At 41.5% G+C, this 26,293-nt stretch overlaps 1 protein-coding gene across 1 annotated transcript; it reads right to left on the reverse strand.

The window, feature by feature from the left end:
- Positions 1-4,515: 4,515 nt before the first annotated feature.
- Positions 4,516-26,293, reverse strand: COX7A2L (cytochrome c oxidase subunit 7A2 like). The gene is made up of 3 exons (XM_025927112.2): positions 26,135-26,293; positions 6,463-6,594; positions 4,516-5,387 (listed from the first exon to the last, which is right to left on the reverse strand). The coding sequence occupies exons 1-3, from the start codon at positions 26,204-26,206 to the stop codon at positions 5,247-5,249; spliced, it is 345 nt and encodes a 114-aa protein (XP_025782897.1). The 5' UTR covers positions 26,207-26,293; the 3' UTR covers positions 4,516-5,246.

Here is a 26,293-nt window from a genome sequence, read left to right on the forward strand (position 1 = left end):
CGGTGACTGGACAACTAGACATTTCCTACCATGTGCAACAAACGAGAAACAGAGAAATAAGCTACACAGCCAACAGTGACAGAAACATCACGCACCGTGATCCCAGAAGCAAGTCTTTGTGAGGCCCAGCTCCACTGGGGTTCTAGAAAATCCCTCTTTCTGCACCGGCTGGTTTTAATAAATTTCTGGGACTTATGATCAGAAGAGGTTTGGCTCACACAGAAGTCAACAGAGTCTGTTCCAGAGAAGTCAGCCACATGGACCAATGACATTTACAGCATTATCAAAGAGCACCTGGACATATGTGGGCAAAGTATCCGAAAAGATAGTTGACAAAAAAAAGAAAGAAAACAACTTGAAAAATGAAAGGATTTTAGGGGCACCTGGCTGGCTCAGCTGTGGAGCATGCAACTCTTGATCTCAGATTGGTAGTTCAAGCCCCACGTTGTGTATAGACATTACTTAAAAATAAGGGGCACCTGGGTGGCTCAGTCGGTTAAGTATCTGACCCTTGATTGCTGCTCAGGTCATGATCTCATGGTTTGTGAGTTCAAGCCCCACATCGGGCTCTGTGTGGACAGCAAGGAGCCTGCTTAGGATTCTCTCACTCCTCTCTCTGCCCCTCCCCTGGTTTCTCTCTCAAAATAAATAAACTTAAAAAAAAAAAAAGGATTTTAAAAATTAAAAATAAATTTTAAATAAAAGAAAGATATTCAACATCACTCATTATAATAGAAAGACAATGTAAACCAAAGAAACGTTACCACTTACCAAGATGGCAAAGACAAAATTTGATAACAGCATTTTGCTGGCAAAAGGGAGGAGGAACAGGCACCCTCATCACAGCTAAACAGGAACAAACACCAGCACTATTCTGTTGGTAAGGAGTAGCTATCAAAATTGGAAACACACATCCCCTTTGCCTTACAGTCTCACTTTTAGAAATTATCCTACAAATACATTCAACAATATGTAAAATGAGATGGAAAGGTTACATATTAAAGCAGTGTTTATAAAAGCAAAAAACTTAAGACTAAATACCCATCAAAAGGAGACTAGCTAAATAAATTATGGTGTGTTCATAAAATAGAGTATAATTCAGAAAAATGAGGCAGAGAACAAGTTCCAGACTGACTGACTAGTAGGAATGTATAGTACCATTTAGGCAAAAATAAAACAGGCAGAGAAGGAAAATGCATCCATATATAAAAATAGAACATATCTGAAAGTAAACAGAGGAAACTAGGGTAGAGAAAAAAACAAGGTAAGCATAGAAAGCATCTTGTGTGTCAGAACGTACAGAAAACACACAAACACGGATGGGGCATGTCAAAAGGACACAGAAGCAAAGTCTGGGCTGAATTTAAGCACTGGAATGATTAATGACAGGGATGGTTATTATAGTGAATGAGGAAATTACACTAAAGCTTCTTAAAGGAGTGAGGGTAACCCAGCTTCACAGGAAAATGTCAACAGTGTAGAAGGAATGACAGACTACAGAATCACTTTTTTACAACCACCTTAAGGAATAAATGATTCAGTCAAGAATCACCAAGGACTACTATACTGGGTACAACACTGCCGAGGACAGGATATTCCCAGTCTCAACTACCACCCCAAGGATTACTTACTAGTTACAAAGGGAAAGGGTATCTTATAAGGGAGAAATCTGACAACAGCTGAATTAAGTTATCCTAACTTCAAATTGCCAATAATGGGACAAACTGGTATCGAGTGCCACTTGATATAGTAAGAATACATCGTATATGAAGAATTCCTGACAAAAATGTTTTAACTTCAACCCAATCATAAGGAGACAGTAAGACAAATCCAAGTTGAAGGATGTTCTGCAAAACACTGCCCTGAACTCTTCAAACTCTTTGATGAAGGGCACTGGGGGCTACTCTGGATCAAAAAGACTAAAGGGACATGACAATTAAAGACAATGTGTGATCCTTGAATGGATCCTGAAACTAAAAACAAAAGTTAACTAGCAGTGCTGGAAGAAATGTAAAATGATAAAGCTGATTTAGGAAGTCTGGCAATTCTTCAAAAAAATAAACACGGAGTTACCATATGACCCAGCAATTCCACTCCTAGGTATATCCTAGGCATGGACCCAAGAGAAATGAAAACATAGGCCTGTTCAAAAACCTGTATATCAACTTCCATCTAAGCATATTCATAGTAGTCAAAAGTGTAAATAACCCAAATCCATCAACTGATGAACAGATAAACAAAATGTGGGGTGTCTATACAATGAAACATTATTCAGCCATGAAAAGGAACGGAGTTTTGACACATGCCACAACATGGATGAACCTCAAAATCATTACAATGAGAGAAACCAGTCACAGAAGATCACACGTTAAATAAGATTTACGGGGCACCTGGGCGGCCCAGTTGGTTAAGTGTCTGACTTTTGATTTCTGCTCAGGTCATTACTTCACAGGTTTGTGAGACTGAGCCCCACATCGGGCTTGATGCTGACAGTGTGGAGCCTGCTTGGGATTCTCTCTCTCTGCCCCTCTTGTGCACTGGATCTCTCTCAAAGAAAAAAAGAAAAAAGATATTTACATGAAATACCCAGAAAAAAATAATCTATAGAGACAGAAAATAGAGATCAGTGGTTCCCTAAGGCTAGGAGGTGGGGTGGGGAAGATGAACAACTGCTAACAGGCACAGGCAGAGAGCTTCCTCTTAGGGTAATGAAAATATTTTAAAATTGATTGTGGTGATGGTTGCACAACTCTGTAGATGATAAAAACCACTCAACTGTACACTTTAAATGTTTTTGAGAGAGCAAGTGTGTGTGTGCAGAAGCAGAGGGGGAGGGGCAGAAGTGGGGGGGAAAGAGAGAAACCTAAGCAGGCTCCACGCTCAGCGTGCCCCAAAGGGGGCTCAATCCCTAAGACCCTGGGATCATGACCTAAGATGAAATCAAGAGTGGGACTCTTGGGGGCGCTTGGGTGGCGCAGTCGGTTAAGCGGCCGACTTCAGCCAGGTCACGATCTCACGGTCCGTGAGTTCGAGCCCCGCGTCGGGCTCTGGGCTGATGGCTCGGAGCCTGGAGCCTGTTTCCGATTCTGTGTCTCCCTCTCTCTCTGCCCCTCCCCCGTTCATGCTCTGTCTCTCTCTGTCCCAAAAATAAATAAACGTTGAAAAAAAAAATTTAAAAAAAAAAAAAGAGTGGGACTCTTGGGGAGTTTGGGTGGCTCAGTCGGTTGAGCATCCAACTTCCACTCAGGTCATGACCTCACCGTTCATGGGTTCAAACCCCATATTGGGCTCTGTGCTGACAGCTCAGAGCCTGAAGCCTGCTTCTCTCTCCCTCTCCCTCCCTCCCTCTCAAAAATAAGTCAACATTAAAAAAAAAAAAAAGACAACCAACTGAACCACCCCGGCACCCCTGAATTGTACACTTTAAATAGGTAAATTGGGGGCGCCTGGGTGGCTCAGTCGGTTGAGCGTCCGACTTCGGCTCAGGTCATGATCTCATGGTTCATGGGTTAGAGCCCCACATCAGGCTCTGTGCTAACAGCTCAGAGCCTGGAGCCTGTTTCAGATTCTGTGTCTCCCTCTCTCTCTGCCCCTCCACTGCTCAAGCTTTCCCTCTCTCAGAAATAAACAAACAAAAAAATAGGTGAATTGTATGGTATGTGAATTATATCCCAATAAAGTTGTTATTTTTAAAAACACAACTATAAAGGATACATCACTGTGATACCTGGGAAAATTAAATATAGAATATATATTAAATAATATTGTTATCAATGTTAATCTGAGTGTGGCAACTATGTTATGATCATGAAGGAGAATGTCCTTATTCTTAGGAGACACTGCCTAAAGGAATTATGGCTGAACTATTGCAATTGCATGGCTTAATCTTAAATGATTCAGCCAAAAACAAATGTGTTTACGTACATTCATTGTGTGCCCGCCATTTGTCAGAGAGCAAGAAAAGGCAAAGGTGGCAATTATTGCTAAGTGAAGGATATGCTGTGTATATCATACTATTCTTATAATCTTCCTGTAGTCTGAAAGTTTTCAAACTAAAAACTTGGGGGAAATACCAGAGAAGAATACAGTTTAGATTTGTATAGGCAAATAAGGGCTTCCTAGCCAGTGAGGATGCTAGTGTTTATTTTATCCTTAGTAAAAGGTCACTCTTCTTTGCTATGGAAAGATACAGACTACCACTTTCTATAAAATAAAATCCCACCTTTTCTCAGCATTAATATAGAGTATGTGAAATCTACCAATTGTGACAGCACAGGAAATTAATGTCTAAAGAACTGTGTATTACAGGCACATTTCACGAAGGGGCAAGCTGGTTTCTTACAAGGAACCATATGGTAATCATCAATATGCCATTGGCCTATTACTTAACTTTGAGGAACTACTTTGTAAAGATTATCTGGTGCCCAATTAAAAAAGAAAGAAATTAGACTCAGGTTTAAGATGCCTCTGGTTTTCTGAAAGTATTCTGAAAGGTCATTCAAAAGGACTTCAAAATTTATATTTTTCATTCATGTATTTATTCCACATTCAAAATAAATCACAATTTAAAGCCATAACATTTTGAAAAGGTAAAGGAGAATCTGTGTCACAGCTGCATTAATAAAACACACTGCTCTAAAGTGCAACACTAAACAGGTGTTCTCTGTTCCCAAGGTGGAATAAATACATAACAATTACACATAAAATTTCACTAGTGATCGGAGATGAGGCAAATAACCCTTGGAAACAAACTGCCCGATGAACAGAGGCAGGCAACAAATAATTTTTCTTAACATCTTGTCACAAGAAGGAAAAATCCCTAAGGTGTCTACTAACTCAAACTCCTGTTTCATGCTCCTGACCTCGGCTTCTGTCTTCCTTCCTCAGTCACATCCAAATCCAGAAAGGCTTCTGCACCCCATGCTCAAAAACACCACCATAAGTCCCTAAGGGTCTCCGCACAGACTGCTGTTAATGAGCCTGTGTGCAACCTTCATCCAACCTCCAGGGAAATCAGGAGCTCAAAGAGCAGCAGCATTTCTTTAAACAATAGTCTTAACTATCCAATGAGCTCTGATGGACCATGTGCATTTCATAAACAAACCAAAATATGGCCTTAATATCTATTTTTCTGGGAAAATGTTAAGTAAACCATTCAAGTAAAAAAGAAAATGTTTACACAACAATGAAAAATGAAAATTCAAAGGGTTTATGCCAAAAAGCAAACCAGTCCTCTGCAGCCTAACTCATTTGTTTTTGGGCTGCGAAGCCATGTAGAGAGCAATCAGGCAGTAGATGGTCCCTCCCACTGTCAGCGCCATGGTGGTCCGGTACAACATTTGGTCAGGCAGGCCTCGTTTTAGGTGGATGGGCACACCATCGGACTTCTGGAAAGCAAGGATTATCAAGGACATGGTTAATAAGAAGACTTTACAGTTTAGGCTAATAGGTCTTCATAACTAAGCCATCAACACACTGCAGGGGAAAAACCCCCAATCCCTTACAATCCTGACTCAACAGTGGTGTACATTTTCTTAAATACGCAACTAAAGCTTGGAAGGCCAAAGTCATTCTCCAAAATGGGGCCTCAGGAACCTGCATGCAACAAATTTCAAGTTTCTAAGGAATTTATCATATATTGCTTAACTAGGCCAGTCGCACTGGTGAATTTCTTTTAAAGGCAAAAGTTAACCCACAGCTAAATGACTGCAGGCACAAGACACGCTCCACATTTAGTTTGACTTCTGATCATTAGTCAGTGATGTCTGAGCACACCAGGTCAGTTAGTAGGCTCAAGTCCATGTTGTATTCAGTTTCTTTCCATTAAGCTGGTAAACCCTTGTTTAAAAAGAAAAAGACTCTAGGGGCACCTGGCTGGCTCAGCTGGTAGAGCAGGTAACTCTTAATCTCAGGGTTGTGAGTTCAAACCCTGGGCCTGGAGCCTACTTAAAAAGATAACAAAACCTTTAAAAAAGAGAGTCTCCATAAAATGTTTAATCCATTATTTTGCGCAGTCTCCAAACTCCCTCCCCCACTATAACTCAAGACTCCAGATGCCCAATCAAGTCTTATTTATCAGATTAAAAAGGGATTAACCTAAAAAAAAAAAAAAAAAAAAAAAAGGGATTAACCTGACCAAAAGTCCCCAAGCCAGTCCTGAATCTGCACATATTTCTGAGGATATGGGAAGCTACCTTCTAGCAACAGCAATAACAAACACTCGCTCCCACAGCACCAGAGATGCAGCCGGGCCACTGACCTCTCAATTATCTGTATGTAGATTAACATTAATAATATTCTGAAATCCAATTCTGGCTGCTCTCTGTTGATCAGCAAACCCAAGAGAGCCTCTTCTAACAGCTCAGTGATTTTTAATATCAAGCAAGCAAAAACAATTAGAAGAAAACTCATTGCCAAAATAACAAGTCATTCTCTAGTGTCTCCTCTAGTGTTTTCTCTCACCTGGAAAAGCTTCTGCAGCTCAGGAACTTTGTTTTTCCCAGCATAATCATATGCAGTAAAATCAGAACTCAGTTTGGTGGGTGTGGCAAATATGATAGGCGGTGCTTCTGTGGAAACCACAGGCCTTAATCCCTGTAAGAAAAAGGAAAATGTCAAGTTGAAAGCATGTCTGGGCATATGAACAACCTTCAACAAGCAGGCTATCTGGAATCATGGAGGCAGTCATTCAACCACACAAGAGGGAAGGAAAGGCTCTCCAAGTTTGCATTACAAGGCCTTTAATTTTAAGATTTAAAGTCCTTAAACTTTTAACAAAACACTTTCCCACAGCAAACCCCATCAAGAATTCCCTGCCATTAAGATGGGGGTTTGAGGTGAGGGAGAGAGAAGCAAACAATCACAAAAGCCCAATCTGAGCTTCCAGAAAACCTATTATGTCTACCTTCCTATCAAATCAATAAAACATTTTTAAGATTTTTATTTTTGAGAGCGAGAGTGAGTGAGCGAGCGAGAGAGAGAGAGAGAGAGAGAGAGAGAGAGAATGAATGGGGGAGGGGCAGAGGGAAGGAGACACAGAACCCAAAGCTGCCTCCAGGCTCTGAGCTGTCAGCACAGAGCCCAATGTAGGGCTCAAACTCATGAACGGTGAGATCATAACCTGAAATGAAGTCAGATGCTTAACTGACTCTGCCACCCAGGTGCCCCTCAATAAAACATTTTTAACCTGTATGAACTTTTGGCTACATTTCAAAAGGGACTTGGCTGTCCCTTTTCTCCCCCTGGGTGAGCTGATGTACTAACACAGGATTTCTAACCCCAGAGTAGACTTCAGAAACTTTCCAGACACACTGTAAAGAAAAAGCCCAATCTGGAAGAGCCTGCAATGGTAAGAGACTTGTCTTTCAGGACCAGAAAACAAAAAAATTAGAGCAATTGAAATTTCCGGCATTAATAAGCCCATAAGTTAAAAAACAAATAATAAAACTTAAGGAAACTTCAATGTTCTCATCTGTGACATGTATACAAAAGTAATAGTATCTACCACTGAAAAAACAGCATGAGATAATAAATATGTGCTTAACATTGAATATTTACAGTCAATAAATATAAACAGAAGGAGACTTGGGAGTTAACACAGGTTTGCTATTAGCAACTCCCAGAGCCATATGGATAGAAGGACCCACAGGCTTAAAAAGAACTTAAAGGGGAAGAAAAACAAAGTACTGTTACAGGCTATGCCAAGTAAAAGAAGCTCGTCAAAAGACCACAGATTATATGATCCCATTCATATGAAAGTCCAAAGCAAGAAAACCTAGAAAAACGTAAAGTAGATAAGCAGCTGCTTAGGGCTGGGGAATAAGCAATAGGGGGGTGATAACTGCAGGCTATAGGTTTCTTCTCAAGGGCATGAAAATGCTCTAAAATTAATGCGGTAATGGTTGCACATGGTTACACTAAAACACTGAGTTGTACACTTTAAATGAGTGAATGTATGGTATGTGAATTATATTTCAATAAAGCTATTTTAAAAAAAAAGGAACCCAAGGGAAACTCTGGTTTTCTATCTGATGGAGTAAATCTACAGTGGCAAATACAGATAAAGATGGTTCTCCAAAATAACCTGCACATTAAGACAGGAGCTAGAGTTACAAACCAATAAAACACATCCTTTTATATTAAATTCTAACTACAAAAAATAAAAACTTAAAGTTAGGAAGCAGAGTTCAAGCCCACCCTCTTCTATTTTACAGATGAAGGAGGAAAAAAAACCCTTTGCTCAAATTAACATAGTTGTCAGACCCCTGGTTCTTGATCTCTTCAAAGAAATATAAATTTACCTATAACTGACAAGACCTAAAGATCATATTATTGAAAGCCTCAATGATACTCCTACCAGGTAAGCATTAGGATCAACAGGGCAACAAAAAAGCATTAAAGCAAACTTGGGTTTCGGTCCTAGACGGCAGCATAGAAAGACGCTGAACTCACCTCCTCCCAGGAACACACCAGATCTACACCTACATAGAGAGCAATTCCTCCTGAATAAGAACTGAAGGCTGATTCAACAGCTTCCACACAACAAAGGATAGACTGACCACACAGAGAACAGCTGGAGACAGAGATGGGGGGAAGGGGGGTGTTAACAATAGAAATGTAACAACAGGAATCCCACCCTGATAGGAGGAACTGAAGTAGGGAGGGATAGCACAGATAGGCCTGCACAGATTCACCCAACCTGAGCCATGGCAAAAAAAACCCAAAAAAACAAAAAACCACACACACACAACAGTATAAACAGTAAATAGACTGTAAGTGAAGGAAACCCATTTATTAACCCTAGAGCAACTACTAAATGGTAGGGGAACTGTTAGAACTCTCTTTGGTTAGAAGGTGCTAGCAAGCACCATTAGGTTCCCCCCTCTACCTTGATAGTGCAGATGGGAGCAGGCACTCTAGCCAGCCTGTACCCTCTAGCCCCAGGCCCTAGCCCACACACCAGCTGCAGGTGTCCCCCACCACATGCACCTGCCTCACTTCCAACGGTCCCACCAAGGTGCTACCCCAGCCTGCACCAACTACAGCCCTAGCTATCTCACCAAGGTGGCCCAGGCAAGAAGCACCCTGGGACACCCGGGCCTGCATCTGCTTTAGCTCCAGCCAGCCAGGGTACTTCCTATGCAGAGCACCCAAACCCATACCTGCCCTACCAGAGGCTCTTTCAGCCATCCCACTAGGGAGAGGCCCAAGGTGGAGAGCCTGAGGACAACCCAGCTCCTGCTGTCCCAGTAGGGCAGCACTGGAACCAAGCACTCCTGAACCACCTGGTCTGAACTCACCCCAGCTCCCACCATCCCACAGGGAATGTGCCCTGTGAATGTGCCCTCAGCCCATGCTCACTACAGCTCTAGCCAAACAAAGCCACCAGGCACACACAGTCTATAGAAGGCACATTCCTACACAAAGCTACCCCTTTAAGACTGGAGAAGGTAACTGTTTCACCTAATTCATAGAAACAAACATAGACCGTCAAACAAAATGAGAAAAAAGAATACATTCCAAAGAAAAGAACAAAACTTCAGAAAAAGAACCCAAAAAAATGGAGATAAGCAATCTACCTGATAAAGAGTTCAAAGCAATGGTCATAAAGATGCTCACCGGAATTGAGGAAGAGTTTAAGAGAACTCAAAGAAGAACTAGGAAAGAACCAATCAGTGTTGAAAAATACAGTAACTGAAATGAAAAACCACTAGAAGGAATCAGCAGATTAGAAGATACAGATAAACAGATCAACAATCTGGAAGACAAAGTAACAGAAAGCACCCAAGCTGAACGGCAAAAGGAAAGAATAAGAAAAAATGAGGATGGGGCACCTGGGTGGCTCAGTAGGTTGAGCACCTGACTTCAGCTCAGGTCATGATCTCATGGTTCACGAGTTCAAGTCCAACATCTGGCTCTATGCTGACAGCTCAGCCTGGAGCCTGCTTCGGATTCTGTGTTCTCTCTCTCTCTCTCTCTCTCTCTCTCTCTCTCTCTTTCTCTGCCCCTTCCCCTCCCCCGCTCACACTCTCTCTCAAAAATAAAAACATTAAAAAATAAAAGAAAAAAATGTGGATAGGTTAAAGGGACCCATATGATAATGTCAACTGTACTACTATTCACATTATAGGGGTCCTGGAAGGAAAAGAGAGAAAGGGGCAGAAAAGTTATTTAAAGAAATAACAGCTGAAAACTTCTCTAACCTGGGAAAAGCAGACATCTAGGTTCAGGAAGCAGAGAAAGTCCCAAACAAGATGAACCCAGGAAGGTCCGTACCAAGACACAATAACAACAAAATGTCAAAAATTAAAGACAGAATCTTAAAAAGAGCAAGAGATAAGCAACTAATTATGTACAAAGAAAACCCCATAAAGGCTATCAGCTGATTTTCCAGCAAAATCAGTGCAGACCAGAAAGGAGTGGCACAATATATGCAAAGCATTGACTGAAAGGAAAAACCCTATAACCAAGAATGCTCCACCTGACCAGATTATCATTCAGAACTGAAGGACAAATAAGAGTTTCCCAGACAAAAGTTAAAGAAGTTCATCACCACTTAACTAACCTTAGAAGAAATGTTAAAGGGACTTTAAGTGGAAAAGAAAAGGCCATAACTAAAAGAAAAATATGAAAGGAAAAAAACTTCACTGGTAAAAACAAACATAATAAAGGTAGTAAATCAATCACTTATAAAACTGGTATGAAAGTTCAAAGACAAGAGTAGTAAAATCAATTACATCTAAAAATTTTGCTGAGGGGTGCCTGAGGGGCTCAGCGGGTTAAGTGTCCAACTCTTGATTTTGGCTCGGGTCATGATCTCACAACTCGTGGAATCAAGCCCCATGTCAGGCTCTGCGCTGACAGCATGAAGGCTGCTTGGGATTCTCTCTCTACCTCTCTCTGCCCCTCTCCTCCTCCTGCTTGTGTTCTCTCTCAAAATAAATATTAATAAAAAATTTGTTGGGGTGCCTGTGTGGCTCAGTCAGTTAAGCGTCCGACTTCAGCTCAGGTCATGGGTTCAGCTCAATCTCACCGTTCATGGGTTCAAGCCCCACATCAGGCTCTGTGCTGACAGCTCAGAGCCCAGAGCCTGCTTCAGATTCTGTGTCTCCCTCTCTCTCTCTGCCCCTCCCCTGCTCACACTCTGTCTCTATCTCAAAAATAAACATTAAAGAAAAATTTTTTTAATTCACTGATAGTCACAAAATAAAAAGATGTAAAATATGACATTATACACATAAAACATGGGGGAGGGTTTATTATGTAGTGCTTTTAGAATGTGTTTGAACTTAAGCAACCATCAACTTAATATAGACTGCTATATACTTAGGATGTTATATATGAACCTCATGCTAACCATACACCTATAAAAATCCACAAAGAATAAAAAGAAAGGAATCCAAGTAAAACACTAAAGTCATCAATTAAAAGAGAAGCAAGTAGAAGAAACAAAACCTACAAAAACAATAAGAACACAATTGACACAACAGCAATAAGCATAAACCTGTCAATTATTACTTTAAATGTAAATGGTCTAAATACTCCAATCAAAAGACAAGGTGACTCAATGAATAAAAAACAAGACCCATCTATATGCTGCCTACCAGAGGCTCTTTCAGTCCTAAAGATGCATACAAACTGAAAGTTAAGGGACATAAAAAATATATATATTCCCCACATAAATGGAAGCAAAAAGAAAGCTGGGATAGCAAACTTAATGTCAGACAAAGTAGAATTTAAAACAAAGACAGTAAAGGGGCACCTGGGTGGCTCAGGTGGTTAACTGTCTAACTTGAGCTCAGGCTAAGATCGTGTAGTTAGTGAATTCAAGCCTCACATTGGTGTTTGTGCTGACAGCTCAGAACCTGGAGCCTGCTTCAGATTCTGTGTCTCCCTCTCTCTCTGCCCCTTCCCCACCCATGTGAGAGCTCTCACAAAAATAAATTAACATTAAAAAAATTTTAGAACAAAAATTCTAATAAGAGACAAAGAAGGGCATTATATAAAGGGATTAATCCAACAAGATGATATAACAACTGTAAATATCCATGCACCCAACACAGGGGCACCATATACAGAGCAAATAGAAATAGGCACAAAGGGAGAAATTGACAGTAACACAATAACAGCAGGGGACTTTAACAACCCACTTACATCAATGGATAAAGCATCCAGACATAAAAATCAATATGGCTTTGAACAACATTAAACCAGACAGACCTAGCAGATATATATAGAATATTCCATCCCAAAACAGCAGAATATACATTCTTTTCAAGTGTACGTGGAACATTCTCCAGGACAGATTACATATTAGGCCACAAAACAAGTCTCAATTAATTTAACAAGACAGAGCATCTTCTCCAATCACAACAGTATGAAACCAGAAATCAATTACAGGGGAAAAAAATGGAAAAAAACAAAAACACATGGAGGCTAAACAACATGCTCCTAAACAACCCATGGGTCAAAGAAGAAATCAAAAGGGAAATTTAAAAATCCATGGAGAAATGAAAATGGAAACAATGTTCAAAATCTCTGGGATACAACAAAAGCAGTTCTAAGAGGGAAGTTTATAGCAATGAAGGTCCACTTCAAGAAACAAGAAATATCTCAATCTTAACTTTACACCTAAAGGAACCAGAAAAAGAACAAAGACCAAAGTTAGTAGAAAGAAGAAAATAACAATTATAGTAGAACGAAGTTAAACACAGACTAATAGTAGAAATAAGTGAAATGGGGACTAAAAAAAGATCAATGAAACTAAGAGCTAGTTCTGCAAAAAGATAAACGAAATTGATAAACCTTTAGCCAGACTTACCGAGAAAAAGAGACCTCAAACAAAATCACAAATAGAAGTTACAACTGACACCACAGAAATACAAAGGATTATAAGAGACTATTATGAAAATTATATGCCAACAAGTTGGACAACTTAGAAGAAATGGATAAATTCCTACAAACATGCAATTCTTCGAAGACTCAATCAGGAAGAAATAGAAAACCTGACGGGGCGCCTGGGTGGCGCAGTCGGTTAAGCGTCCGACTTCAGCCAGGTCACGATCTCGCGGTCCGTGAGTTCGAGCCCTGCGTCGGGCTCTGGGCTGATGGCTCGGAGCCTGGAGCCTGTTTCCGATTCTGTGTCTCCCTCTCTCTCTGCCCCTCCCCCGTTCATGCTCTGTCTCTCTCTGTCCCAAAAATAAATAAAATAAAATAAATAAATAAATAAATAAATAAATAAATAAATAAACGTTGAAAAAAAAAAGAAAACCTGAGCAGACCAATTATTAGCAGTGAAAGTGAATCTGTAATAAAAAAAAAAAAAACCTCCCAAGAAAGAGAAGCCCAGGACCACAGGCTTCACAAGCAAATTCTACTAAACATTTAAAGAAGAGTTAAGGGGCACCTGGGTGGCTCAGTCGGTTAAGCATCCGACTTTGGCTCAGGTCATGATCTCTCAGTTCGTGAGTTCGAGCCCTACGTCAGGTTCTGTGCTGACAGCTCAGAGCCTGCAGCCTGCTTCAGATTCTGTGTCTCCCTCTCTCTCTCTGCCCCTCCCCTGCTCACACTCTGTTTCTCTCTCTCTCAAAAATAAAATAAACATTAAAAAAAAATAATAAGAGGGGCACCTGGGTGGCTCAGTGAAGCATCTGACTTTAACTCAGGTCTGGTCTTGCGATTCACGAGTTCAAACCCCATGTCAGGCTCTATGCTGACAGCTCAGAGCCTGGATCCTGTTTCAGATTCTATTTCTCCCTCTCTCTATGCCTCTGTCACTGTCTCTTAAAAATAAATGTTAAAAATTTTTTTAAATAAAAAAATAGTAAGAAAAAAGAGAGTTAACACTTATCTTTCTCAAATGGTTCCAAAAAACTCTTCCAAATTCATTCTACAAAGCGAGCATTACCCTGATAACAAAACCAAAGACAATACAAATTTTATGTATATAGATATAGATGTATATAGATATATAGATATATCTAACAGTCCAGTATCTCTGATGAATACAGATGCAAAAAATACTCAACAAAATTAGCAAACTAAATTCAACAATACATTAAAAAGATCATTCACCACGATCAAGTGGGATTTACTCCAGGATGCAAGATTGGTTTCATATCCACAAATCAAAGTGATACACAACATTAACAAAATGAAGGATAAAAATCACATTATCACCTCAACAGATGAGAAAAAACATCGGACCCATTCATGATAAAAACTCTCAACAAAGTGGGTTTAGAGGGAACATACCTCAACATAATAAAGACCATATATAGCAAATCTACAGCTAACATCATACTCAATGGTGGAAAGTGAAAGCTTTTTCTCTAAGATCAGGAACAAGACAAGGATGTCCATTTTCACTTTTATTCAACACAGTATTGGAAGACTTAGCCACAGTAATCAAACAAGAAAAAGAAATAAAACATATCCTAATTGGTAAGAGAAAAGTAAAAACTTTCACTATTTGCAGCTGACATAAGAAAAACCCTAGGGGCACCTGGATGGCTCAGTCAGCTGAGTGTCTGACTCACAATTTCAGCTCAAGTCATGATCCCAGGGTGTGAGATTGAGCCCTGCTTAAGATTCTCTCCCTCTGTCCCTCTCTCCTGTTCATGTTCTCTCTCTAAAAAATAAAAAAATTAAAAAAGAAAAAGAAAAAGGAAAAGAAAACCCTAAAGGCTCAACCAAAAAACTATTACAATACATGTAAAGTTGCAAGATACAAAATTAAAGAAACCTGTGGCATTTTGATATCTACTAACAATGAAGAAGCAGAGAGATTAAGGAAACAATCCCAATTACAACTGCATCAAAAAGAATAAAATATCTAAGGAATAAATTTAACCAAGGAGGTCAAAGACCTGCACTTCAAAAACTATTAAGACAGTAATGAAAGAAATTGAAGACACACATAAATGAAAAAATATACCAGGCTCATTAATTGGAAGAATTCATACTGTTACAATGCCCACATAACCCAAAGCAACCTACATATCCAATGCAATCCCTATCAAAATACCAATAAGATTTTTCACAGACCTAGAATAACCCTAAAATTTGTACGGAATCACAAAAGATCCCAAATAGCCAAAGCAATCTTGAGAAAGAACAAAGCTAAAGTTATCACAATCGCAAATTTCAAGATATACTAAAAGCTACAGTAATCAAAACAGTATGGTACTGGCACTAAAACACAGATCAACAGAACAGAATACAGAGCCCAGAAATACAACACTGACACTTATATGGTCAACCCTACAACAAAGGAGACAAAAATATACAATGGGGAAATGACAGTCTCTTCATTAATAGTGTTATTAAAACTGGACAGCTACATGCAAAAGAATGAAACTGGGGGCACCTGACTGGCTCAGTGGCACAGCATGTGACTCTAGATTCTAGGGTCATGAGTTCAAGCCCTACACTGGGCATAGAGCTTACTTTATTTTATTGTATTTATTTTTTTAATGTTTATTTTTCAGAGAGAGACAGAGCACGAGCAGGGGAGGGGCAAAGAGAGAGGGAGACACAGAACCCAAAGCAAGCTCTGGGCTCTGAGCTGTCAGCACAGAGCACGATGTGCAGCTCAAACCCATGAACTGTGAGATCATGACCTGAGCTGAAGCGGGACACTTAACCAACTGAGCCACCCAGGTGCCCCTAGAGCTTACTTTAAAAAAAAAAAAAAAAAAAAAATGCTTTTGACTTTTGGCGGAGAAGGTGAAGGTGCAACTGTTTTTGGTCATCCCAAATCTGGGTTCATCCAGCCACCTTCACCAGGCCACCTAAGTTCAACCCTAATGAGATCAAAGTCATATATAGAGGTGCACCAATGGGAAAGTTGATGCCATGTGTGCCCTGACCCACAAAATCAGCTGCCTGAGTCTGACTCCAAAAAAGGTTGGTGATGACATAGCCAAGGCAACTGGTGATTGGAAGGATCTAGGGATTACAGCGAAACTGACCATTCCAAATAGATAAACCCAGATTAAAGTGGGACCTTCTTGCCTCTGCTGATTGTCAAAGCCCTCAAGGAACTACCATGAGACAGAAAGAAGCAGAGAACTATTAAGCAGAGTGGAAATATCATTTTTGATAAGTCTGTCAACACTGCCTGACAGATGTGGCACCAATCTTTAGGGGCGCCTGGGTGGCTCAGTCGAGCGTCCAACTTTGGCTCAGGTCATGATCTCGCGGTCTGTGAGTTCGAGCCCCACATCGGGCTCTGTGCTGACAGCTCAGAGCCTGGAGCCTGCTTCGGATTCTGTGTCTCCCTCCCTCTCTGCCCCTCTCCCGCTCATGCTCTATGTGTGTGTGTCTCTATGTCAAAAATAAATAAACATTAAAAAAAAAAAAAGCAAAAATAAATTGGGACTACGTCAAACTAAAAACCTTTTTGCACAGTGAAGGAAACCAACAAAACAAAAAGGCAACCTACTGAAGGGAGAAGATCTGTGCAAATGATACATCCAGTAAGGGGTTAATATCTAAACTACATAAAGAACTTATACAACTCAATACCAAAAAAAGTACAGAAGACCTGGAACACACGTTTTCCAAAGACGACTTACAGACGGCCAACAAGACACATAAAAAGTTGTTCAATATCACTAATTATCAGGGAAATACAAATCAAAACCACAGTGAGGTATCACCTTACACCACTTAGAATGGCAAGTATCAAAAAGACAAGAAACAAGTGCTGGCAAGGATGTAAGGAAAAAACAAACCTCATCCACTGTTGATGGAAATACAGACTGGTACACCCATTATGGAAACAGTAATGCAGGTTCCTCAAAAAATTAAAAATACAAATCCCATACAAACCAGTAATTCTGCTTCTGGGTATTTACTCGAAGAAAACAAAAATGTCAGTTCTAAAAGATAAGCGCACCCCTGTGTTTACTGCAGTATTATTTACAATAGCCAAAATACAAAAACAACTTAAGTGTCCACTAACAGATGAATGGATAAAGAAGATATGGAATAATATTCAGCCATAAAAATGATGTCTTGCCATTGGCCAACAACCTGGATAGGAATGAGGGTACTCTAAATGAAATAAGTCAGGCAGAAAAAAACAAATACCATTATTATTCTACTTAAGTGTGGAATCTAAAAAATAAACAAAAAATATACACAGACCCACAAATACAAAGAACAAACTGGTGGTTGCCAGAGGGGAGGGGGACCGAGAGAATGAAAGAGGTGAAGGAAATAAAGAGGTACAAATATCCAGTTATAAAATACATGCCAGGAAGATGAAAAGTATAGTATAGTCAATAATGCCGTAATCGCTTTGTAAGGTGACAGATAGTAAGTACACTTACTGTAGTAAGCATTTTGTAATGTATATAATTGTGAAATCACTACGTTGTATACACCTAAAACTAATACTGTAAATCAACTACACTTCAATTAAACTCCCTCCTCCAAAAGTAAACTTGGTTTCTATTTCTTTGACATAGTCACACAAATGGGAATTATCTGCACTGCATTCACTCACTCAGCACGTATTACTGAACACTTAGTGAAAATACACGATGAAGAAGACAGATTCGATCTCTGCCATTATGGACATTAATGTTATGGAATAACAGCCACTAATTATCTACTGAGCCCTTGTTATACACCCAGCATCCTGTCAAACATTTCACAGCATCATCTCATTTAATCCTGCCAGCAAACCTACCAAGATGTTACTGTTTCTATTTTATAGAGGAGAAAACTAGATCAGAGAGGGTAACTTGCCTAAGAGCATGTTGCAAAAAAGATGGAGTTTAGTGCCAAAATTCAGGCCTCTCTAAAGTCCAGAGACTTGGTTTGTTTTCTGCTTTTTAATTTTCTTTTTTAACATTTATTTATTTGAGAGAGAGAGAGAGAGACACAGAGTGAGCGAGCACGCACACATGCGTGCGAGTGTGAGTGGAGGAGGGGCAGAGAGAGACAGAGAGAGAGTCAGTGAGTCACAGATTCAGAAGCAGGCTCCAGGCTCTCAGCTGTCAGCACAGAGCCTAATGTGGGGCTCGAACTCATGAACTGTGAGATCATGACCTGAGTTGAAGTTAGATGCTTAACCAACTGTGCCACCCAGGCGCCCCTGAGAGACTTGGGTTTTTAAGTATTCCACTACCTGCCCCCACTGCCCCTCTCAACTACTGCTTAAAAGCAATAATTCATGTAAAGTTTGGTGAGTAAGCCACTAGTCTAAATTTAGTAATATAATACACTCAGACTCACAAGGATTCAGAGATGGGAAGAGAGGCCCTAACGACTGAGATAAGAAGGCAAAAAAGGATCGCTCTTTGAACTGAAAATTTTAACATGTGAGCTCTGTATTTTCTCCTCTAAGGATTTCTCCTTGAATGCAAAAATTGAAAAATCCTTTATACCAAGCATCTCCAAAAATGGTTTGAAATTAAATTCTTGTTTTGACAGGACTAATGTGGAGCATTTTTAGAAAGGATTATACCTAATTGCTCAGTGTTTGTTCACCCATCAAGTGATTCAGAACTACAGCAGCTGTTGAACAATATCTGAAAACAGGAGTATCAACCATCTGAATGGTTTTAAGTAATTCCGTATTTCCATTTAGAATACTGTAAAAGTTTGGAATATAGAATTTTAAAATTACCTATAATCCCATTACCTTATCCCATCAACCATTATGAATTGTATATTCTCCTCCAATCTTTCTTCATATGCATATTTTAACATCATAAAATTCTACATCCTCAGAATCCTACAAAACCTTCATGAATATTCTTCACATCAACCCTGTAAATAAGGTATTATCAGCCCAAGTTACAGATGATTAAAACAAAGCTCAGAGATTCCATTAGGAAGATGGGATTCAAACCTACACAATTTTATTATACCATACAATCAATAATTCAACTGTCCTGGCCCCACCAATAAAAAGAATGGATATTCATCTATCTGTCATTAAACCTCCTAACAATTTAAAAGCAGTCAATGTTTCCAATGTTTCAAGGCAGCTAGACAAGACTGACACTGGGGTTCTCAAGAGTTCTCAAGAGTGGAACCAAGAAGCTGTATTTACAGGAAAGTAAATCCCTTCATGCATGCCTCTTCCAGGGTTGCAGCTGTCCCAATATAGAATTATGAGCCTCCCCATCTGAAAACTGACAACAGCATAGTTACAGGTTTTCTGGCCCAAATCCTTGGAATCATTCTTAATTCTGCACACACACTGTAAATCCTTATGGCTCTACCTTCAAAATCTATTCAGAATCTGACCACCACGTCTCACCCATCTCCACCAATGCATACTCTGGTCCAAGCCCCTGGATTTTTTTTTTTTTTTTTTTAATTTACAGAAAACAAGATCAAGGGAGGAGCAGAGAAAGAGGGAGATTATGACCGGAGCCGGTGTCAAGCCTCGAAGGCTCAACCAATTGAGCCACCCAGGTGCCCCCAAACCCCTGGATCTTTATGACACCCTCTTAACTGCTCACCCTCCTTCCATTTCCACACTTGCTACCCTGCATTCTACTCTTAATGCAGCAACCAGTGATTGGAGAGATCACTACTCAGCTCAAACCTCTCCCAAAGCGTCCTATCTCACTGAGCTAAACCCAAAATTACTACAATGGCTTCCAGGGCCACATGAGATGCACCCTTCAAACCCCACCACCCCGCCACCAACATCATCCCCTCTCCCCACCCCAGCCCACTAGACAAGCCCCTTAAATCTCCCAGGCATCAGGCATTGTTCCCTCTACCTACAATGCTCTTCTCTAGGTATCCACGTGGCTGGCACCCTCACCTCCTTCAGGTCTTTGCCCATGTGTCACCTTCTCAGTGAGACATTCCCTCACCACCCTTTTAAACTGCATGTCCTCCCACTTACCCTCTTTCTCCACAGCACTTATCAGCACCTAGCATATTGTATTTTACTTCATTTACTGTGTCTCTCCGACTGCAATGGAAGCCCCATGAGGGCAGGTTTTGTTCACTGCTCTTACTTTCCTAGACTTAAAAAAGCAAAAAGCACATTCAATAAACATCTGTTGCAAGTATAAATAAGCTATAGCTTCACAACAATGTAGACTTGAGTATTTCAGAACCAAAGTCATGTAAACCAAATCAGCACTTGATGGCAGAGCCTCCCATACCTCCCACGAAGAAGAAAACTAGTGAATGAATGCTGTTCTTAAAATAGTGGACTGTAGACCAAATGGAAATCACAGGTTTTGCTGGGGTTTTTTTGTGTTTTTTTTTTTAATGTTTATTTTTGGAGAGAGAGAGAGAGAGAGAGCACAAGCAGAGGATGGGCAAAGAGAGGGAGACACAGAATCCGAAGCAGGTTCCAGGCTCTGAGCTGTCAGCACAGAGCCCGACGCGGGGCTCGAACTCACGAACCATGAGATCATGACCCAAGCCGAAGTCGGACACTCAACTGACTGAGCCACCCAGGCGCCCCGGTTTTGCTTTTTAATAGCAAATCTCTTAGCTATTTACACAATCACTACCCCTACAGTTAAAACCATTCAACCACAACCATTTAGCAGTTGAATTCTTCTTAGTCTAATTGCTCCAAAATAATTTTAAGATTTTATTTTTAAGTAATCTCTACACTCAACACAGACTGAAACTCACAACCCCAAGATCCAAGAGAGCCAGCTCCACCAAACGAGGCAGCCAAGGGCCCCTACTACTTGCTCCAAATTTTTAGAGACGTACGCTTGATTTTTTTCCCCCTGAAGTTGACTGGCCCAAGTTTCCCTTTTGCTCTACCTTTTAGGTTTGAGAAAGAGAAGAAATAAGAGAATTACCCAATTTTTTTTTTTTTTTTTTTAATTTTTAGGGGCACCTGGGTGGCTCAGTCAGCTAAGCGTCTGACTTCAGCTCAAGTCATGATCTCACAGTCTGAGTTTGAGCCCCGCGTCGGGCTCTGTAATGACAGCTCAGAGCCTGGACCCTGTTTCGGACTCTGTCTCCCTCTCTTTCTGCTCCTCTCCTGCTCGTGCTCTCTCTTTCTCTCAAAAACAAATATTTTAAAAAAAAATTTTTTTTAACTGATAGAAACCAAAAACCTCTTGCACTCTGATTTAGGACTAGAATCAAGTTTCAATCTGCAGTGACTCAAGTTATTCCTAACTGCCAGCTAGATATCACCACCTCCATGTTTCCCAGACACGTCACACTCTGCGAGTCCTAAATTCACCCAGTTTCTCACAAATCTATTCAGGAGCCCCCTGTGTTTAAGGACAGCACCACCCTCCTCTCATTACTGTCATCTCAGAGTCCTCCTTTCTCATTTCCACAATCTCCCTCATCAGTCACTAAGTCCTTATGTCCCAGACGTCTGTTTCTCCTTTCCCCACTCAGAAGACCCTGAACTATTCTATGGGTATAAGAGGCATCCCTGGCACTGGTCTCTCCCAGTAGACTAACTTTTCGAAGCACAGCTCTGGTTATGATACTTGTTCCTCCATCATAAACCTTCATGCAACTAAAGGTAAGAAGTATGTCCTTGTTCCAACCTCTGGATAAGACTCTACCACAACTTTCTGCATCAAGTTGCTTTGCAAATTCCTATTTGTTTCTCACAAAATTAAGTCCTACCATCCTAGACCCTTCATGACCTATCTCCACCTACCACAACTAAACTTACTACTCAGTGATTCCCCTGCAGCAGCCCCCACCCCATCACTCCCACAAGTCCCTTTACCTAGAAGGTCATCCTGCCCTCTTAATTAGAAGAACTGTTGGGTCATAAGGTAAACACGTTTCTTGTTTCTTTTTTTTAATTTTTAACGTTTATTTATTTTTGAGAGAGAGTGTGCACACAAGCGGAGGAGGGGCAGAGAGAGAAAGAGAGAGAGACATAGAATCTGAAGCAGGCTCCAGGCTGAGTTGTCAGCACAGAGCCCGACACGGGGCTCGAACCCATGGACTGCAAGATCATGACCTGAGCCAAAGTCAGACACTTAAATGAATGAACCACCCAGGCACCCCAAAATGTTCACTTTTTAAGAAACTACTGGACTATTTCCAAAGTGGCTGTGTGGTAGGGTCCCCTAAGGAAAGAAAAAAACCTCAAGGCAACCTGACCTATACGCATAAATGACAACATCCCTCACAACCTTGTTAACAGAAGACCACTTAATCAAACTACATGTTTGTGTGTTACCATATAGGGGAGACAAAGAAGTAAAAAACGTCTTAAAAAACTACGCCACGTGGCATTCAGGGCTCAGCGCTTTGTGTACAAACCCAACTGAGCAGTGTCGGCAAGAATAAAGTTGCTTCCTGGAAAGAAAAGCCTTGGTGTCACCACCCCTGTGGGAGAATCCTGCTACAGCTGAATCATTTTACATTCCCACCAGCAATACGGTAGGGGTCCTGTTTCGCCATTCTAACACCTGTTGTCTGTCTTCTGATTTTAGCAGGTGTGAAGTGGTATCTCACTGTAGTTTTGATTTGCATTTCCCTAATGACTAATGATGTTGAGCATCTTTCCGTGTTTATTAGCCTCAATTTATTTTGACATAGGACACAAAAAGGAAAATACTTTTCTATCAACCACTGGAAAATACAATTACTTATCAAACTGATCTACCTGTACCATTGTTAGCAAACTAGCCTTTCTATACCAGGTTATTCAATGCATGTTAGCTTATTCACTTTAGGTAACATTGAGAGTTACAAACATATACATTTTACATTGTTAACGTTTCCAGGAAAGGAAAAACTAAAGTACTCCTAATTACCAAAGCCAGAACACCTGGTTGGGGCTGGGGGTGGGGTGTGTGCCTGTCACAAGCACTCTGAAATCCACAGATAAAGTCTACACAGTATCACTTCTTTCAACATGGTTTAAGAAATCCTTGGGCACATGGGTGGTTCAGTCAAAGAGCTCTTGATTTCGGCTCAGGTCATGTTCCCAGAAACCTGGGATAAGCCCGCAAAGGGCTCCGCAAATAGCGTGGAGCCTGCTTGGGGTATTTTCTCTCTCCCTCTCTCTCCACCTTCTCCCCGCCCTTGCTCGCGCTCTCTTCAATCAATCAATCAATCAATCAATCAATAGGGGGCGCCTGGGTGGCTCAGTCAGTTGAGTGTCCAACTTCGGCTCAGGTCATGATCTCACAATTCTTGAGTTCGGGCCCCCGCATCAGGCTCTGTGCTGACAGCTCATCTTCAGATTCTGTCTCCCTCTTTCTCCGCCCCTCCCCTGTTCGCACTCTGTCGAAAATAAACATCAAAAAAAAAATTTTTAATAAAAACAAATAAAAAATTTAAAAAACTGATTTTAAAAAAAAGGAAATCCTTAAGTGACTAAGAAGCATGAAGCCTGCTTAGGACATTCTCTCTCACTCTCTCCTTCTGCCCCTCTCCTCCACTTGCTCACACTCTAAAAATAAATAAATAAAAACAGATCCAGGGGGGAGAAAAGGAAATCCTTAAGTGACTAAGAAGTTTAAATTCTCAAGAGAAACACAATTTAAGAGGTGCTAAAAATCTGAAGGCCCTATCTGTACCACATGCATTTCAGGGTAAAAATCTCTGCTAATCTCAGGGTAATCTCTGAGAGCTAATTTCAACATATGCTGGGGCACCTGGGTGACTGTTGGTTAAGCATTCAACTTCGGCTCAGGTCATGGTCTCGCGTCATGAGTTCAAGCCCTACATCGGGCTCTGTGCTGACAGCTCAGAGCCTGGAACCTGCTTGGATTCTCAGTCTCCCTCTCTCTGCCCCTCCCCTGCTCGTACTTTATCACTCTCTCAAAAATAAACCAAAAAAAAGTATGGAAGGACAAAAAAACCTTATAAAAGAGTAGCATGTGGTTCCACTTCCCTGAAATTCAGAAACATGCAAAACTATTTATAAAAGTCTGAACAGGGAAGGGAACTTCCTAGGGGTGATGGAATGTCCTATATGTTAACAGGGCTGGAGGTTACAGTGTATGCATTTGTCAAAACTCATTACACTGTAGGGGCGCCTGGGTGGCGCAGTCGGTTAAGCGTCCGACTTCAGCCAGGTCACGATCTCGCGGTCCGTGAGTTGGAGCCCCGCGTCAGGCTCTGGGCTGATGGCTCAGAGCCTGGAGCCTGTTTCCGATTCTGTGTCTTCCTCTTTCTCTGCCCCTCCCCCGTTCATGCTCTGTCTCTCTCTGTCCCAAAAATAAATAAACGTTGAAAAAAAAAATTAAAAAAAAAAAAAAACTCATTACACTGTAACATTTAAGATCAGTGCATGAAAACTACGTCTTTTGAAACAAATATGATAGAAATGGCTATTCCCCTGTAATCTACAAAATAAATAAATCCCTATGGGCAATTCCTTCTTTGACCTCCTTTGATCTTTCTTTGACCCAATTTGGCAGTCAGTGACACCATCAGGATGATTTCCCTTCTAATCTTGGTTTGTTTTTTTTCCAAAATGTTTATTTTTTAGAGAGAGAGCACGAGCAGGGGAGGGGCAGAGAGAGAGGGAGACAGAATCTGAAGCAGGCTCCAGGCTCCCAGCTGTCAGCACAGAGCCCAATGCTGGGCTTGAGCTCTTGAACCTCAAGACTATGATCTGAGCCGAAGTCGGACACTCAACCGACTGAGCCACGCAGGCGACCCACCTGGTTTGTTCTTTTGATAAATTTTCCTCCTCTACCATCCGCTTCGCATTTCTGTAGCCTAATCGTCTTCCCACCTTTCTTCCTTATATGCTCCCTGGATGATCCCCTCCCCACCACAGATTCTACCAATTATGGGCTGAAGACACCCAGCTCTATTAAACTTCATATTCATAAATCCAGCTGGTACCAAACATGACATCATCAAATGGTCAACATTTATAAACCTGGACCCTTCCTCCCGAACCCCACACTCCCCCCAAAACTTGCCCTTTCTTCCCTCTCTACCCTAGTTAACATTAACAGCACATCCAGTCTTAGACTGAAATTACTCTTAAACACGTTCCCCACTTAGACAAGCCGCTGTGTCCCCCAGAAAAAGGAGGAAGTAACATAATAGAGCATTCTTTACACCCCACCTAGGATCCTTACTATTCCAGTCCAGTTTTCCAACTGCGTATTTCACGAACCGTTCCCACACTACTCCACGAGGATAAGGAATATGATGGTATCGAACACTCAACTTCTGGAGAATAGCTACCACTTATCAAGTACCAACCACCTGCCAAAGACTGCCAGTCATTTCACTTAACCTGTAGGAAAGCTGCCCTAGATGAAGCTCACGATAAAGTAACCCTGGGAAAGGCCATAAAATCAAGGCATCAAAGCCACGATGTTAGCTCATATTAAGAGTCTACAACCGAAGGGGGACCTGGGTGGTTCAGTCGGTTAAGCTCTTGATTTCAGCTCAGGTGGTATCTCACACTTGTGAACTGGAGCCCCCATTTGGGCTCTGTGCTGATGGTATGGAGCCTACTTGGGATTCTCTCTCCCTCTGGCTCTCTGCCTGCGCTCTCAAATAAGTAAACTTAAAAAAAAAAAAAAGTCTACCACTGAGACAAACTTCAACTGGCAAAATCTGAATGAAATTGGAATACTTTTTAGACTCAAATAACGGCCATCAACCATTTCACCGTTGAGAAACGTTAAGGTCGTTACACGTAACTGCCCAGGCTCACCTGGACATTTGAAAGAACCCATTAGGTCTCTTAATTCTGATCCTACAGCCTCTCCTGCCCCTATGGCTTCCCTCGGTGCTGTCATCCCAGCTCTCCAATCTCATGCTTTGATGAGGCGTTTGGGCTACACGGGGCGGGGTAAGCAATGGAGCACCGAGGAGACCAAAAGCGAGACCTCCTTAAAAAGGACAAAGCCGAACTTCGGGGTCGCATTCTGGGCCACGCCGACCCCACAAGCCACCCCGAAGACCCAGAAGCAGCGACCTCGGAGGTCACCTTGACCCCAGCTGAGTGCCAGGCCCAACTTCCGCCCCGGGCCAGCCCCGACAGGGAAGCAGCTACAGAATTAGGAGCCTTTATGGCCGCCGCAAGATGTTGAGAGGCGCCGGGAGAGGTGGTGCCGAGCTAAACCGAACCGCAGGCAGAAACCCCACCCGGTTCCGGCGCCACGACTGCCTGGCACAGAGTCTCGGGCAGCCACTTCTGTCAGAGAGGGCCTGGAGCTACCTGTACCTGAGGGCTGTAAGCGTCGGAAGCCCATGTTCCAGTCAACTTCTGCGTGAAGCCACTAAACTTGTAATACATGACGCCCGGTGACCGGCTACCCGCAGCCGGTGCCTGCGCGACTGCCTCAGAGAAGGACCCTGCCTTCCCTGCCGTCTCCTTAAGCTT

Source organism: Puma concolor, chromosome A3 (assembly GCF_028749965.1).
Source record: "Puma concolor isolate L17-30 chromosome A3, mPumCon1.1.hap2, whole genome shotgun sequence".
Lineage (NCBI taxonomy): Eukaryota > Metazoa > Chordata > Mammalia > Carnivora > Felidae > Puma > Puma concolor.

What these genes read in the sequence shown, in the direction of transcription:
- COX7A2L (XM_025927112.2), bottom strand. Translation starts at nt 26,206, where the DNA reads ATGTATTACAAGTTTAGTGGCTTCACGCAGAAGTTGACTGGAACATGG. An exon ending in CCGACGCTTACAGCCCTCAG is followed by an intron (nt 6,595 to 26,134) that starts GTACAGGTAGCT and finishes TTTTTCTTACAG; the next exon opens with GGATTAAGGCCTGTGGTTTC. An exon ending in AGCTGCAGAAGCTTTTCCAG is followed by an intron (nt 5,388 to 6,462) that starts GTGAGAGAAAAC and finishes CTTGCTTTCCAG; the next exon opens with AAGTCCGATGGTGTGCCCAT.